This window comes from Lagopus leucura, unplaced genomic scaffold (assembly GCF_019238085.1).
Source record: "Lagopus leucura isolate 7727_CA_CO unplaced genomic scaffold, USGS_WTPT01 Super-Scaffold_100002, whole genome shotgun sequence".
NCBI classification, from domain to species: Eukaryota; Metazoa; Chordata; class Aves; order Galliformes; family Phasianidae; genus Lagopus; species Lagopus leucura.
The window spans coordinates 32165212-32183195 of record NW_024962263.1 but is presented as its reverse complement, the minus strand read 5'-3'; the positions used below and the strand labels follow the sequence as shown (position 1 = coordinate 32183195).

General features: G+C 39.1%; 1 protein-coding gene across 1 annotated transcript in view; it reads left to right on the top strand.

Moving 5' to 3' along the window:
- The window catches only part of LOC122178826 (dynein axonemal heavy chain 5-like), a 147431-nt gene that overhangs the window by 101768 nt on the left and 27679 nt on the right, over positions 1-17984 (top strand). Inside the window, exons 66-72 of the mRNA XM_042869302.1 lie at positions 4737-4907; positions 5319-5697; positions 6835-7106; positions 8316-8480; positions 11725-11992; positions 16644-16765; positions 17463-17810. Of these exons, the coding sequence (XP_042725236.1) occupies positions 4737-4907; positions 5319-5697; positions 6835-7106; positions 8316-8480; positions 11725-11992; positions 16644-16765; positions 17463-17810 (1725 nt within the window). The remainder of the gene's footprint in view (positions 1-4736; positions 4908-5318; positions 5698-6834; positions 7107-8315; positions 8481-11724; positions 11993-16643; positions 16766-17462; positions 17811-17984) is intronic.

Below are 17984 nucleotides of genomic sequence, written 5' to 3'. Positions count from 1 at the left end.
AAGGTAGGTTTCGAATATCTGGGACTCCACAGTGTCTCTGGGCAGCTTGTTCCAGCACTCTGTAGCACTCAAAGTAAAAAAAAATTTCCTCAAGTTCATGTGGAACTTCCTATATTCCAGTTTCTTCCCATCACCCCTTGTTCTGTCACTGGGCAAAGCTGAAAAGAACCTGGCCCCATCTGCTTTACTCCTGCCCTGTTGGGAGTAAAAGCCTCGTCATAAGGGAGATACTTCAGGCCTCTAATGATCTTTGTATCTCTTCACTATTCTCTTTCTAGAAGTCTTTTGTCTTTCTTGAACTGGGTACTCCCATTATAGCCTTACCAGGGCAGAGTAGAGAGGGAAGAGAACCTCCCTCATCATGCTGGCCATGCTCTTTTTAATGCACCTCTGGATACCATTGGCCTTCTTGACCACAAGGGCATACTGCTGGCTCACGGTCAGCTTGTTGTCTACCAGAACACCCAGGTTCCTTGTCTGCAGAGCTCCTGTCCAGCAGGTCAGCCCCTAACCTGTACTGATGCATACGATTATTCCTTCTCTGATGCAGGGCTCTGCACTTGCGCTTGTTGAAATCAGGTTCCTCTCCACTCAACTCTACAGTCTGTCCAGATCTTGCTGCATGGCAGCACAGCTTTCTGGTATGTCAGCCACTCCTCCCAGCTTTACATCATCAGCAAACTTACTGAGGGTGGACTCTGTGCTTTCATCCAGGCCATTGATGAACAAGACTGGACCCAGCACTAACCCCTGGGGAACACTGCTAGTTACAGGTATCCAATTAATCTCTGTGCTGCTGATCACAAGCCTCTGAGTTTTGCCAGCCAGCCAGTTCTCAATTTACCTTGTCCACTTATCGATCTCACACTTTCTAAGCTTATCTATGAGGATGTTATGGGAGACAGCATAAAAAGCCTTGCTGAAGTCAAGGTACACAACATCTGCTGCTCTCTCTTGATCTACCCAGCTCGTCATGACATAGAAGGCTACCATAGAATGTCTTTTGAGTTGGAATGGATGCTTCAAGATCATCTAGTCCAACTCCTCTGCAAAGAACAGGGACACCTTCAGCTACATCTGGGCTGAAGGGCTCTGTGCTCAGAGTCCCATCCAGCCCAACTTTGAATGGCTCCAAAAATGGGGCTTCCACTACCTCTCTGCACAACCTGTTCCAGTGCCTCACCACCCTTACTGTAAAAAGCTTCTCCCTTATGTCCAATCTAAATCTCCCCTCTTTTAGTTTGAAACTATTTTACCTTATCCTATCACCACTGAGCTTGCTAAAGAATCTCTCCCCTTCTTTCTATGGCCCCTCTTTAGATACTCAAAGACTGCTTTCAGATCTCCCCAGAGCCTTCTCTTCTCCAGGCTGAACAGCCCCAGCTTTCTCAGCCTGTCCTCATGGGGGGGTGTTCCAACCCTTGGATCATGTTTGTGGCTCTCCTCTGGACACATTCCAACAGGTCCATGCCTCTCCCATACTGCAGACTCCACATCTGGTTGCAGTATGCCAGGTCTCATAAGTGCAGAGTAAAAGGGCAGGATTACCTGCTCACTATGCTTCTTTTGATGCGGCCCAGGACACAATTGGTTTTCTCATAGGCTGTGAAGGCATACTTGCTGGCTCATGTCCAATTTAATATCCACCAGTACCCCCAAATCCTTCTTGCATGTCTGTGCTCCTTCCTTACGTCCTTCAGCTTGTAATGATAATGTGGGTTGCCACGACTCAGGTGCAAGACCTTGTACTGAGATTTATTGAACCTCATGAAGTTCACCTGGACCCACTACTTGAGCCTTGGTCTCTGTATAGCATTGTGACCCTCAGGCATTTTGACTGCACAACACAGCTTGTCAAGATGGTCGGATAGGTCAAGTATGATTTCCCTTTGGTGAATCCATGTTGACTACTCCTGATAATCTCCTTTTCTGCCACTTAGATGGAGACAACATCCAGAATAAGCTGCTCCATCACCTTCTCAGGAATGGAGGTGAAGATGACTGGCCTTAATTCCCTGGGTACTCTTTAGTACCCTTTCTGAAGACTGGTGCAACACTGGCAGTCCTCCAGTCCTCAGGCACCTCTCTCATTCTCCATAACCTTTCAAAGATGGTAGGGAGTGGTTTGGCAATCAATTCTGAAAGTTTTCTTAGCACTCATGGGTATGTCCCATTGGGGACTTTGGATTTCAGTGCATTGAGTTTATTATCAACCAAGAAAAAGTTTTCCTTTCCCCAGACCCTCTCTCTTATCTCCAGGGTCTGGGATTTCTGAGGGGCAGTCTTGGCAGTAAAAACGGAAGCAGAAAAAACAGTGTTCAGTAACTCCTCCCTCTCAGTATACTTCATTATCTGAGAAGGCACCTACTTTATTCAGCAGTTGGCTCCAATTCTTAACCCAAGGGATACCTTCAGGTATGTCCTTGAAGAAGTCATTGTTGGCTTTCCTAAAATGCAGGGTTGCAACCCTACTTATTGCCTTTTTTCTTCATGTCAGATCCTGAACTCTGCTATCTTATGGTCACTGCAACCAGGGCTGCCCCTGGCCTTCACATTCACAGCCAGTCCTTTGTAAGAATAAGGTCCAGCAGCACACATTTCATTATTGGCTGCTCCACCACCTGCATCAGGAAGTTATCTTCAGCGCATTGCAGGAACTTCCTGGGCTATGTGTGACTGGCCATGTTGTTTTTCTAGCACATATTCAGGGTGATTGAAGTCCCCTATGAGAACCAGTGCCTGTGGTCATGAAGCTACTTTCAACTGTTGATAGAAGGTCTCATCAACTTCCTCCTCCTCATCAGGCAATTGGTGATTATAGATCTCTGATGAGAGAAGGAGGTTTCAATGTCTTTTCAAGACAGAAGCGATTTCTCATGGCCTGCAGAGAAGCTTCTACTTTTAAATGCTCAGATAAAAAGTGATGCGAGTACCCTTTAGTCGTATTGTTTTTCTTTTCCTGGACAAAACCATTACAGAATTCACACTGAATGTATATAAGAAATACAAGCTAGAAATTATTTACTGAAAAATATTCATCCAGTGCAGTGTATCAGCTGAAGGGAGCTGCAAGGGTAACTATTTAGTATTAGCATTAATTACTGCACAGGGACATCTTTGCAAGTGATCCACATTTATTAAACCATTCCATTTAGCAGATATGAAGAAATCATGGTTTTTCTGTCTCAGTAAGAAATGAATGTTCTGCCATGGATAGCCAAGGGAGCTCTGATAAATTTTGTTCGAAGAAAAGACAGAGCATTAACAGAGAATCTGAAAAGCAGGTTTTCTATGAGAAACAAGAAGACAAATTTATGATCACTGAGCTAAAGTAATAGATTTAAGGGACCGAGACATTCTTAATGATTGTTACAGTGATCAATGAAATACATGATCAAAGAAGTTTTTTTTTGTTTGTTTTTTGTTTTTTTTTTTTTTTTTTTTTTTTTTTTTTTCTTTAAAGATTGCTCCTCCAACTGTTTGGAAAAAAATTCTCATCAGAATCTTTTTCTACTTTGATAAATAAATTGCTGCCAATGTTTGGGTTCAGAGCAGCTAGTCTTTATGTTACAAATGTGGTCATGAAATCCACTTGCAAGCAAAAGCCTGGCATCTGATATATTTGCTCAGTTTTTGAAAGATATGCTTTAAAATCTTACAAATAGAATGGGTAGGGTGCCTGTTCTTAAATAAGCATGAATTTAAGCACATACATAAATGCATATGTAATTATTCTGCAGAACTGGTTCTATTGTGTAATTCTAACCTTTTTTTGTGTGTTAATGAAAAAGGAAAAAATGCAGAAACTGAATGATTGAGGCTTTAGTCATTCTCATCTTTTAGGGCTCATTTATTTGTAGCTTCCACAGAGCTACATTCTATAGCCTCAGAATATATTATAAACAGATTTCCAAATAAGAGGTTTGTGAGAGTGAAGAAATTTTTCACTCCCTCTCTGAAATACAAGAGAGCATTCCCTGTACTCTATAACTTCATACATCTCCTTGTTCTCTAACTTGTCACTTTGACAAGAATGAAAATAAACCGAAGCCGTAGGTTTAGGCAGACTGGTATTATTAACTGCCTTTTTCTTACAGGAATGTTGACTTGATTGATTAAATAAAGCACCTAGCAAGGGTGTCTCTAAGCTGTGTAGGACTGTGCAATGCAGATGCCTCATTTCACTTGGCATTGTGTTGATTTGTCTGTTATTGTCACTTGCCATCACCTGTCTTGTAGAAATTGCATACAAATTCCACATCACGTAGATAATAATTGTTGTAGTATTTTCTGCTTTCTAAGCAAGGGAGGAGTGTATCTTGCAAAGTCACAGGATGATAAAAATTAGAAATGGAATAGGCCACCCAGTCAATTTCCTTAAAATGTAAAATCAGTCCATACAATGCATTTTTCAGTCCTTTGTCTGATTTAATTTTAAGTACTTAATGTAATGTGGCTTTTATCATTTCCCATTGGAAGCCAGTTTCAGTGCTTTGTGCATCTTACTCTGAGGAAGCTTGTTCATGTAATTCTGATGCATATTCACTCCTCAGTATGCAGCATTAATCAAACAGTTGTGGTATACATATAAATCACTCTAGCATATAATGATTCTGTATTTTATAGAAAAAGCAGGAAACCCTCTAATTTCTCGTGCATTAAATCAAATTTTCTGTGTCATTTTACAGGTTTTTTTTTTAATTAATTAATGAAAATGTTTGATTTCCTGAGTACAGGAACTTGAGGCAGAAAGAGTTAAACTGATGGAGGAAGTGACATCTAACAGGAGGAGAATGCAGGAGCTTGAAGATAACCTACTCTTTCGCCTAACGAGTACAGAGGGCTCTTTGGTTGAAGATGAGTCTTTAATAGAAGTCCTAAGAATCACTAAAACAACAGCAGAAGAGGTAAATTTTGAATACCTTGCAGATGCATTTTGTAATTGTAAATTGAAGATTATCTCTGGAAAGATATTTTTGCTGTTTTTGCTTTCCAATTTAGAGTTTCTATGCAGCATTGTACTTCGTCATAAATAGTAGAAACTGTATCGTTGTCCATTATAAAAATGATGCAAAATTAAACTATTACCTGGATAATTCCCTATATTCCAGACGTACCTTGCAAGTGTTCATTTGAATCAAATCATGTTGTGCTTGGTGTTTGAGCACATGAAGACACAATTGCTTCTGTTGAAACACCAACAAAGCTTGACTGAAAATACCAATGTGATCTTAATCAAGACCTTTTCCTATTGCTTGTGCAGTATAAATCACAAATGACATGACTAAATCTGCATTGTCTTTTCAATTAATTTTAAGGTCAGTGAAAAATTAAGCATAGCAGCGGAGACAGAGGTGAAAATCAATGCTGCACGTGAAGAGTATCGGCCAGTTGCTGGTCGTGGTAGCATTCTTTATTTCCTAATTGTGGAAATGAGCTTGGTGAATGTCATGTACCAAACATCCTTACGGCAGTTTCTTGGCATTTTTGACCTGTCAGTGGAAAGATCTCAGAAATCTCAGATCACAGGAAAAAGGGTGTTGTATATAATTGAGCACCTCACCTATGAAGTCTTCAAGTATACAGTTCGAGGGCTGTATGAAAATCACAGATTCCTGTTTACACTGCTGCTGGCGTTGAAGATTGATTTGCAGGCCAAGAAAATTTCACACAGTGAGTTTGAGACACTGATCAAAGGTAATTTCTCCATAAATATTCTCTATTTGCATATGTCTGTGGGCTGCCAAATTCAGATTTTGTGCTTACACTAGCACTATGTTCTATCCATTAGGAGTGGTGATTTTTAACTGGTGACTGAATACATGTATACTGCAAAAGAGAAGTTTACAATATAAAATTTGCAAAACAAGCAACGTAGACTGTTGTCAAAATAATGCTAAAATGAGTTTATTTAACAGTTTTGTGTTGGATAACAGGGAAAAAAAGGCTGTTATTTTGTAAAAGACCATGTAATTTTCCCTTGCATGCCTTTTTTTTTTTTTTTTTTTTTTTTTTTTTTGAGTTACCACAAGCTTTCACCTGTTAACTTGGAGACAGTCAGTAAAATCTGTTTTGATTGCTGGTGAGCAAGCAGATGAAGGCATGGGTACTCGGTACCATGTTTAAGTGTGATTGTGAAAGGAAAGTAGAAATTTTTTGGACATTGTAAAACATTGCTATGTATCACCTTCTCTACATTATGCTACCAGAGCATGTCACTGCTAAGACACAATGACAAAATAAAAATTTTGTTAAGCTTATGAAGTTCTTGTGGGGGCAGACACTGTCTCTGAGATAAGCTAAGAACGGTCACAAATGAAGATAAGTTCAATCAGGCTCTTGTATCCAAATATCTCAGCTTGCTCATTGAACACTAGCTTAACATTCAACTGTGACTCAGCTGCATTCGAAGTACAAATGGGCATGATGGTGGAGTGGTGGGTGAGCAGTTGAAGTTGCAGTCCTGGAAATGAATATACCATGTGCTTTGTCATTCTGTAGTGTAGGTGAAAGGGGGCTGGACTAACCATGGATCCTTTCTACATCTGAACAGAACACTTGGGTTTAAGTATCATAGAACAAGTATTGCTCTAGCTTCCCAGATAGAGGAAAAGAAACTCAATACTGAGATATCAACTTTGGGAGGCATTGAGACTATTCATTGTTCATTAAATAAGTCTTCTATGCATAATTCTAGGTCTCTATCCTGTTTTACAAAAATTTTTATCCCCCAAATAAAAAAAATCAGCATTTTGGATTACTAGTTATTTTTTCTGCTTTAACAATGTTTTGTTTGTTTGTTTGTATTCCCCATATCATTATTTTGCTTTGCAGGAGGTGCCAGTTTGGATCTAAATTCTGTGGAACCGAAACCAAAAAAGTGGATCCTTGACATGACATGGCTCAATCTTGTGCAGTTGTCTAGCTTGTGCCCTTTTAATGAACTTCTGGTACAAGTTGTTAGGAATGAGAAGGCCTGGAAAGCTTGGTTCGATGCAGAAGCACCTGAAAAAGCTGTTGTTCCTGATGGGTATGACAGCTTACTGGATCAATTCCATAAGCTTCTCCTTGTCCGTAGCTGGTGCCCTGATCATACCGTTGCCCAAGTAAGATATGCTTTCATTTGGTGTTTATGCTATGTGGCATCTCCTCTGTAACTACTAATTCTAAATTATGTTGAAAAAAAAGAAGATATAATCTTTTTTTTTTTTTTTTTTTTTTTTTTAAATCTTCAGCTGCACTGAAAAGTAGTACTTCTGATTTTGCAACCACTTCTGATGTAGTGGTTGGTGACCCTGCACATAGCAGGGGGGTTGAAACTAGGTGATCAACCTTTTCAACCCAGCCCATTCTATGATTCTCTGATTTTAAGATTCTATGATTTTCTTCCATATCTCAGCTTCATACATTGTATGTTGTAATAGCACACCGTATTTAGGGGCATTATCTTTTTTTCAGAAACCTTTTCTTCAACAGAATCCACATGGTTCCACCCTTCTTCCTTTCCTACACTTCAGCAGGCAAAGGAGAGAAGTGTTGGAACTTCACTTTCCACAATCTAAACAGACCGAAATAATAAAGCTGCTAATGCTCATTCAGCAATACTTGCATCATCCAGCACAACCACCTTTGAGAAAGAATGTCTCTGAACGGTGGTTTCAAATACTGTAATTATTTTAATTGTTGAGGAAAGAGGAGGTACTTTTCTGTTATTATATTCTTTATCTCTTCTTTCCCTACTGTCTTTCCAAACACCGTAACATTTCACCTCTTTTCAGTAGGACAAAAGTCACGGTAGTGGAAAGTTTATTGATGGATGTATTTTTTTTGAATCTGGCATCTGGCTCAATCTCCTTTGATCTTGGGTGTTTCTTTCCATAATGCACACCTCAGTTAGTTGTTTGCACAGTTGGAAAATCATGGCTTTCGAAAAAGTCTTTCTTACACCTTAGAAATCCTTTATAACTTTGAAATCCTTGTAGAAAATGTCAATGAAAAGAGGAAAATGGAGGCACAGAAAAGGCTGAGACCTTTAAGACTACGGTCTGAGCTGTGTTTATTTTTTGTAGAAATAGATACTAAGCATAGGGAAACTTCTGTTTGCATTTTCAACATATATATGGAAGACTGTAAGATAGTTGAAAAATTTGTCCACTCTGCTATGCTGTAGATCCAGTGTCAACAATACTTACTTAGAGGAGCCAATGGGGCAGGTAACAAGCAGCTCTTTCACTTGGCTATCTACCAACCCAGTAAATTAAAAATAAAATATTTATGGTTTTGGTAGCTTTGTTTCGTTCTGATTTGTTTTTCAGGCTCGACACTACATTGCAGAATCCCTTGGTGTGAAATACGCAGAAGGATTTATACTTGAAATGGAAGCAATGTGGTCAGAAAGTGACTGTCGAACACCTCTGACATGCTTTTTATCAGTGGGGTCTGACCCCACTGAAAATATAGAACGTCTTGCAAAATCAAAGGTATTCTAAACTGTGTTTGCTAGAGCTGATAAAGACATATAAAATGTCTCTTGAACTAGAAATGTTATTTCCATGTTTTATGTCTGTTCTTTTGGTGAAATTTTTATTCATACAATTGTTTTCTGCAAGTTAATTTTGGACCAGTAGCCAACATGAATATTCTGAGGAAATGAAAACATTACTTTCCTGCTTTTTCTGGGTGTTTTATTCCAATCAGCCCTCTGTCTTCATGCAGCAGACCAGGACAGTCCATTACTTAGTGAAAAAACTTAACTATAAGAACAAAGCATTACTTGCGGTGTGCGCTGCATCCCATTCACTGCAGGAGATCACAGTAAAGACAGTTATAGGAAGAACAGAAATACAAATAAGCAATATAAAAATTTAGAGATAGACAATGATTTTGGAGACCCTATCCATCAATTCACTTGAAGGATAAATTCAACATTTCTTACAGCACTCCATGCTTTGTGTTTTATAATTCACAGTGTAGACTGTAGGTGCAAATATAATTGTCCTGAGAATAAGTTATTCACAGTTGTTCTCCATAACTTTTCCTTCTTGATAGAATGTATCTTCATTTATAGGTGCAGAATCTTTTACACGCTTAGTAAAATTCACTGGCAAAAGTGAGAACTGCAACAAATCTCTGGGTTATTAATTAGCAAGTTCAGGTGCTCATCCTTGAAAACCAGGCTTCTCTTATTTTATTTATCTGATTGTTATATGGAATGTTTAAAGTTAGGATCTAACTCTGCCATCAGTGCTTAATGTTTGGAATCTTAGGTCAGGTTGTTGACATGACCCTTGTCCCAAAACCAGAGAACCAGCCAATGTATCAATGTAGGGAAAAAGGTAGTTGGATCAGCAGGATTTTTAGACTTAGTGGAAGCAGTGTGTTGGAAGAACAATATTTTTCCTATTCGTAAAATACTGACTGCAAGAATATTTATAGCTTGGAAATGAACAATTTTTGAGTCCCTTATATGTTAGTTGTTTCTGATTGGAGTCTGTTTTGTTGTTTTTGTTTGTGGGTTTTTTTTTTTTTTTCATGGCCTATGGCATGAATACCAATTTGAGTATCAGTTTTGTAATGGTGTTTTCTGTCACCTATTTTGCCCTTCAACGTGCATATCCTGCAAATCAGTTTCCTAGATAGGTACTTATGCTCCCTCTGATAGGAGTTATTTTTTGTAATCAATAAAGAGTGGTGCCTCTGAAAGCATTTCAGAGCACATGATTGAAATGTAACTCTGTCTTCCATCCAGGAGCTGAGCTTTTCTATCCCACTGGTCAGGAGTGAAGTGTGCTAAACTCCCTACAGAGTCTCTTGAAGTCAGCTGGTCGCTTGAGTTGGAGTCACTGAAGTCAGCAGTGGGGCGAACAAAACACTCTCCAGTTCTGTCAAATCCTAAGAAAGACCTTAGTCAGTCTGGGGCAAATGCTCATAGAAAGTGTTCTCTAATTCTGGCTGTCAAGAAAACAGGTTTTCTTGTCATTCTGAGAATGTATTGCCGTGGGCAGTCTTAAAATGTTTTCATGTTTTAAGGAAGCATAGATAGAATAATAATAAGTCAGGCTGAAAATGATATTAACAACATAAAACAATTATCTACAGTTGGAGATGTTCAAATTAATAACCACAATTTATCTTTCGCTCTAAAATTTTATCTTCAGATGACCACTTCTCAAAGAAATGGAAGCATTAGCTGTGACTCCTGAGCTATATAATCACCCTTATAAAGCTAGCTAGATCTATTTTAAAACTAGTTGGATTTATGTCCCCAGTGCTTTCACTTGAACTTGGAGTGAAAATTCAACCTTCTGAATTAAAAAATGAAATTCACAATGCCTAGCATTTTCACTAGATATTTTGTTATTCTATTTATTTTTTATGTAGGGACTGATGCATAGAACCTTCAGAAAAACTGTTAGAGACACTGGGATGACTAAAGTTATAGTAATTTCATCAGCATTAAGATGACACTGATATACTGGTATACTCACTATTTACAGAAACATTCTGTAGGCGAACATTTTGATAAAAGTCTTTTAGAAGGAATAAAAGAAGAACAGCCTGTAGTGAAAAAATATTTTTTCCTTCTCTTGATGTTTCTATAACCTTTAATGAGTGTACATTTGAGAGGTAACATTGCTTAGAGGAGCAAATTATGAGCAGATGCATTAAGGAATATTGAACTAGCTGAATATCTGTGCAGTCTGCAGGGGTGGTGGTAGCATCTGACTTACAGGCTTGCTGGCTGTACTCAGATATTCCTTAGAAAAAAGGTTTTTGTTCTTCTACACGTGGCTTCACAGTTTATTCAGCTTTACTTGTTTCACACTGTTTAGTTTTCCTTCTTTTGGCTGGAGTTTCATTTTCATACTGATCTGAGAGCAGGATATAACTACTTTCTAATCTTTGGTGTTTTCTTCTTAAATCTTTTTCCAGGATGTGGAGGATCATACACAGTAGCTGTGTTTATGCAATTCAGTAAAATCAGGTCAGGATCTGTTCTCTGACACTAAGGTGAAATGACCCATCACACCCTGTGTCCATATGGTTAAACTTTCTTTCCTACAGCCCCATCCACACTGTTTAGGACTGGATGACTTTCTTCCTTCAGTTTTGTTTCACAATGGCAGTCCGTAGCAGGAAAACCTAACATTAACCTTTGCAGCTTTTAGCCAGATGAAGATATGTCCAGGCTGGTAAGTCTTTATGAAGCTCAAAGCTCACGGCATGAGGGATAGTCAGCTGTATGTCTTGGGCTGGAAACTCTTCATGAAGCTAAGTCTTTTCATCAGTTCTCTTGCCTCCAACTCCACCTGTATTTAGAATGTATGTGGAATAATGTATTCAAGTGAATTTGAGAACTCTAATTTTCTTGGTTAGGAGCCAGGCAGCCAACCTAAGTCAGAGGATCGCTTATTAACAAGTAAGGACAGTAAGAAATATAAACAAGAGGGAGTTTTTTCTGCATTTTATTTACAGAACTGTATAGTCCTAGTAACAACCAGGAAGGCCAGTTTTTCTTTTTCAAATACCTTCCTGAAGTCTTCTTTTATCTTATGCTTTTCTTTTTTCTCTGTTTTGGTATGATCAATTCCCATTGATGTTAGTGGTTTTCCTTGTGGCACAGTGTCACTATCTATTGGCTTATAGAAGCAGTAAATCATGTGGCCAATCATTGCAAAGAATTATAGTTTAAAAAATTCAAAATAAAAATTTTTTACTTTCCAGAACATTCCCTGTCGTGCCATTTCGATGGGTCAGGGCCAGGAAGTCCATGCAAGGCGCCTGTTAAATCAATGCATACAAGATGGAGGATGGCTCCTTCTACAGAACTGCCACCTTGGCTTACTGTTTCTTAATGAATTAATGGACACCATCACAACAACAGAATCAATGAGTGAAGGTTTCAGGACCTGGATAACTACAGAGGCTCACCCAGAGTTTCCTATTAATCTTTTACAGTCATCCATCAAATTTACTAACGAACCACCTCAAGGTAGGAAACCACGCTTTTCTTGGGGGAGTGTAGAAAAGGGGGCTTAATTTTATTTCCTCTCTGTATCACTGAAATCCACACTATGTTTTAGTCTTTATTCTCTCAAAGTGCTAAATACAGCACTTTGTAAGTCGGTCTTGCATTGTGTAAAGCATAATTCTTTTGGGGAGAAAATTGACTTTGGTTTGTAACAGAAATTGACTGTATTTTGTTGTTTGGGTAGACCCTATGAATGTTGACAGTGGAACTTTCTTAAACTTGGTGCATGCTGCCACTATTTTCTTGCCATCCTGTTGACCCTACCCAAGGATGCAGAGGAGAACTGATCCTGTACTCTTCTGAGCAATGAAATTGAAGGACACTTCTGAACACTTGACCTCAGTGTCCCACACTGCAGTATGTAGCTGTGGCTTGTTGCTTTTTCTTATGTCATCTGGCACTGCTGCAAAGAGTCTGATCCCAGCATCCCTGTTATTGCCCTTCAAGTATTTGTTGATCACCCTTTAGCTTCTGCAACCAACAAGAGAGTAAATATGAACTTCTGGTGGATCTGAATAGAGGGGTTTACTGAAGAACCAGTTTTGGGCAGACACTGTCTCATGTATGCACACACTGCTGCCCTTCAGTATTCACAGTTTAAATTGTTCTTTACATATCTGTTTTTGCAGGTCATGCACTCTTAGCTCCAAGCCACATTTATAGGTTTCTCCTGTTTCTCCACATCTATTTTGCATGCCAAAAGTGGACATTGTTTCTGAGGGGGGAAGCCTGATCATTACTAAGGAGAAAGTGATGATGACTTCATTTGGTCTGCTGGCTATGCTCCTTTTAAGGTTGCCTGCTATCTGATTTGCCTCATTTTCTGTGAGTTCGTTAGCAGACCAGGCATCTGCAATAACCTTGAGATGTTTATCAGTAGGACTCAGGCAGTCAGATGTCAGGATGTACAAATGTATGGGATTGTTCTGCCACAAATGCAGGACTTTTCACTTCTTGTTGAACTTCACTCAGGTACTGTTTGTGAAGTCTTCAACGCTCTAAAGATCCATCTGAATTGCTGCTCCACTATTTAGTATGTCAACCACTTTTTATTATTATCTGCAAATTTGTTGCCTTTTGTCTCCTTTTTCAAGCAACTGATGAAGATAATGAACAATATCTGTTCTTGGTGTACTTGGCTTTTCCATGGCTGTCAGGAAACCATAAGCCATTTATTACTTACTAATCTTTGAGACTATAGCCAACCTACTGGCTTTCTATGATGAGATGATGGGTTTACTGGATGAAGGACAGCAAAGAGTGTTGTTATCTTGACTTGAAAAAGGCTTTGACACTACCGCCCGTAGAATCCTTAGAGACACACTAATGAAGTGGAGATTTCACAATTGTAGACTGAAAATTGTATCACAGAATCTTAGAATCACAAGGTTGGAAACGACCTATAAGATCATTTAGTCCAACCGTGTCCTCATCACCATTGCCACCACAAGCACTAAACCATATCATGCAGCACGTCATCCAGATGCCTCTTGAACACTGCCAGGGACAGCGATTCCATCACCTCTCTGGGCAGAGAGAGGATGTCTTATGTCTCCTTATGTCTAATCTAAACCTCCTCTGATATAACTTGCGGCCATTACCCTGTGTCATGCTTGTTGCCTGGGAGAAGAAGCCAAATCCCTCTTCACCTCCCTTCAGGAGGTTGTTGAGTGCAATGAGGTATGAAGTGCTAGGCTCAAAATGTTGTGGTCAGCTGCACAAATCCATCTGGAGAGCTGGACCTTGGGGGTTGATACTGGGGCCACTAATATTTTACATTTTCACTGATGACCTGGACAGTGCGAGAGAGTGTACCCTCAACAAGTATATACCGATGATACAAAACAGTAAGAAAGCACTGATATACCAGATGGTCATGTTATTGTTCAGTGGGAGGCTGACAGGCTGGAGAAATGGGATAACAGAAATCTGTTGAACTTCAGCATAGGGAAATGCCACTGGAGAGAAAGAACTCCATACACATATACATGACGGGTCCATGCAGCTCACAGCTTTGCAGAGAAGGACATGGAACTCCTGATGGATATAAAGTGGAACATGAGCCAGCAATACGCCTTTGGAGCAAAGATGGCCTGCAGCAGTACTATGCTGCTTTAGGAAGATCATTTCTGGAAGGCTGAGGGAGGTGATACTTCTGTACTGAAAACATGCTGAAAGAATATCTGGAGTGGTCTGTCCAGGTCTGAGCTTCTCAGTGCAGAAAACATGGACATACTGGAACATGTAGTTCCAGTATGAGGAAGTCAAGTGAGGGGTCATATTCAGATACTGAATGAACTACAGCATTTGACATATGAGGAAAGGCTGAGGGAGCTATGATCGTTTAATTCTGAGAAGGGAAGGTTCAGAGACACCTCATCAATGCATATATACATGTGATGGGAGGGAGTAAAGAAAACAGCAAGACTTTGCATTGGTGCCAAGTGAAAGAGGGAAAGTGATGGACATAAGTAGAAATCCAGGCAATTTCTGTATAGCAGTAGAAGAAAGAACAAGTGTGAGGATGGTCTCTGTAGACTGGAACAGTTTGTTCAGATTTTTTAAACTCTCCCTCCTCATAACCCACCTGGACAAAGTTCTGAGTGACAAGCTTTGGCTGATCCAGCTTTGAGAAGGCGTGTTGGCCAAGGTAACCTCCAGAGGCCCCTTCCAGCCTCACGTGTATGGCGTGATTCTGTCTGATATGAGATAATCCATCTTTTCTTAGTCTCTAATCGATAGCTGTCCCACTGCTGACTGCCCCTCTCTTACTCAAACTACGCTGCTAGCTGCAGATGTCATTTTTATATTTATAGGAGCAATTTACCATGCTGCTAATTGTGTATGATGGGGAAGGGCTGTATTTGTGCATGTCACTCTGAAAGTAACAACTCCTATTTTTTTCCATGGAAACTACAACAGATAAAAAAAAACAAAATAACACTATTTGATAGAGCAAAATCTCAGCTATAAAACACTATTTTTCAACATATTCAACACCATCAGAAGGTGGCTTGTATTTCATGTCCCTGTCACCACCACTGAAATGCACTACCCACTACCTTACCATGTTCACATCATGACCGCTGTTGGATCTCCATAAATGTTCAGCAAGTGCTGATGAATGTCAATGGGTGCAATTTTTTCTCCATGGAGGATTCAATGACACAGCTTTGCTTCACATGCACTTCTGTGTCAGATGCCATTCTGTCAGACTGCCCCTCTGTTGCCATCTGTCACATGGCAATATTGGAGTATTGGTGAGAAGATTCAACCTCTACTGCCATACACCAACATCCATCCCTGTTATAGCAGGCCAACATAATGAAGTAGCAGCCCTCATGTTTTGAACTCTAGCAGAATGAATCCTCAATCCTAACACTTACTCTGTTTTGTAACTCCCTCATCTTTGACTGTGTAATGCATTGACTTGCCCTGCATTTATATGCATGTTAGCACTGATTTCAGTTAATGAAGTCAGTGGGGGCTGAAAATTTGTATCCAAGGTCAAATTTAATCCCTCAGTCACTTAAAACTCTTATTTCAGTATTCATCCTTTGCATTTTAGTAAGGTTTCTAACCAAAGCATTTGATTGGAGTGAAAGGCATCCTCTTTCAGTGTACATGCTTCATTCTCAAGAGCAGTTAGTCTCTTGATAAAAATTTCTCATCTCTTTCTCTTCTCCTCCACCCTTTTTTATTCAGCACTCAGCATATTTTTGATTGTGCTGTGACCCCTCCTTATCATTCAAATCATAAATCCTATCAAATGATAACGGCTTATAACTCCAAGAGGCAGTTTTATAATCCAGGCCTTAGCCAATTTACAGCTTGCATTTAATAACAGAAATATGCCTGGGGTAACAATTTAAGTCAGGATGAAATATAAACAGTTGTAGTTTTCTGATACTGTCCCGCTATGCTCATAGCATGCTGTGATAAGATGCTTAGTTTGATGAATTCCTATTAATTTTGGAGCTTTATTCTGATACATGTTGAAAATGTGTTTCCTTGAATAGTGTTCTACAGGATCTTTGTGAAGTAGGAAAGAAGCATAAGGATTTTTATTTTATTATTGGAAGTACTGTGACCTCAGTATTCTATTTACTGCACTAGAAATCCATCTTTTTAGATTTGTGTTAAGCTGGTTAGGTGGAAGCTATCATAATAGGGAGTGAATAACTCATGCTTGGTGTTGTATGGCTAATGAGAGACTCATTTTATGTGTTTATTGAAACACTCTTGGATGTTCAGTGCTGTATTTCATTTCATATGTTAGGTGTTTTTTCTATTGTTTGCCACTGAATAGTTATGTTTGTATTTCAGTTGTGACTGGTAACATTTAGAATAAGTGTAAATTGAGTGTAATTCCTTCTGTGTGCCAGAATTTAATACAATTTGGTATATTGTCTTCTACCTGAAACAAAATGTAGTTGAACATTGCCTGGCATGACCAAGCTGAAAAGATTGTTGCTACAGAAGGGTTATTTGAAGCTACATAGAAGATGAAACTGTAAATTGGAGGAGTGAATCCTGTTTAACAGAAGTTGGAGTTATTGGTTCCATAGGTTTTTTTTTGTTCATCTTTTGCATTTTTATGCTTATGTTCTAGGTGTGAAAGCTAGCTTAAAAAGAACTTACTCTACTATCACTCAGGATCACCTAGAAGTGAGCAACATGCCACAGTGGAAACCATTACTATATGCTGTAGCGTTTCTTCACACGACTGTTCAGGTTTCAAATCTTATTTCATATTCTTCTGTCATGAAGCCATGTTCATTTGTGAATGCATCTGTTACTGAATGAACAATATATTTAGATGTAAAGTTTGTGTTAGCAAATCAATACAAACATTGTGGTCCAAATGGCAGCCTGAAGCGTACTTGACTTTGAGTCATCTTCTTGGTGGAAATTTAGACTGTGTGAATATTAGACACTGCCTTAAGAGCCACACACTGCTAGCTGCATCTGTAAATGATTAGGTAAGAAGCAGTTTTTGCTTCCTGCCCATGCAGGACCATGCAGGAACTTCAGTGTTATGAATGTGACCAGACAGAAAAAGAACCATAAAAAATTACCGTGGCCAATGTGGTTTGGACCTTTCCTAAAACAGTGCCTTCATTTCTGAAATTCAAAAATGACAGTTCTAGACTCACAGATGGACCACTTCAAAAAGGGGAATTCTTTTCTTTGTGAAAATGTTTATATTTCTCTTCTTTGTTTATCTGTCTCTACTTGTGATGATAAATGAAGTAAAATATTTAACTACTAGGTAATTAATCAAGCATTTGGACTCATGTGTGCTATGTGAAGAATCATTTTTTAAAGTTAGTGGAATGCAGCCCCAGCATATTTTATGTGTTCTTTTACACTCAACATATTCTCCAAAATTACAATCAGCCTTTTATTTCTAACTCTACCTATCTTGCAGGAAAGAAGAAAGTTTGGTCCACTGGGCTGGAACATTCCTTATGAATTTAATCAGGCAGACTTCACAGCCAGTGTGCAATTTGTTCAGAATCATTTGGATGACATGGACATTAAGCGCGGAGTGAACTGGAGCTGTGTTCACTATATGCTTGGAGAAGTACAGTACGGAGGCCGTGTAACTGATGACCTCGACAAAGCTCTGCTGAATACGTTTGCGAGAGTGTGGTTTGGAGAGCATATGTTTAGCGACAAATTTTGTTTCTACAAAGATTACGTGATTCCAAGAGGGAAAACAGTTGAAGACTATCTCCAGTACATAGAGCAATTGCCAGTGATTGATACACCTGAGGTAAAATGTTTTGAAGTATTAAAGAGAGTTTTTGTCAGAGAAATTACTTTGTGGAGCCGGGGATGTATAGGCAGTATTAACAGGCAGACCAGTGTGAGTGCAATTGTAGTCAGTGTCTGCTATAGGTCTGCTAATTAGGAAGACAAAATAGGTAAAGCCTTCTTCAAGTACTCA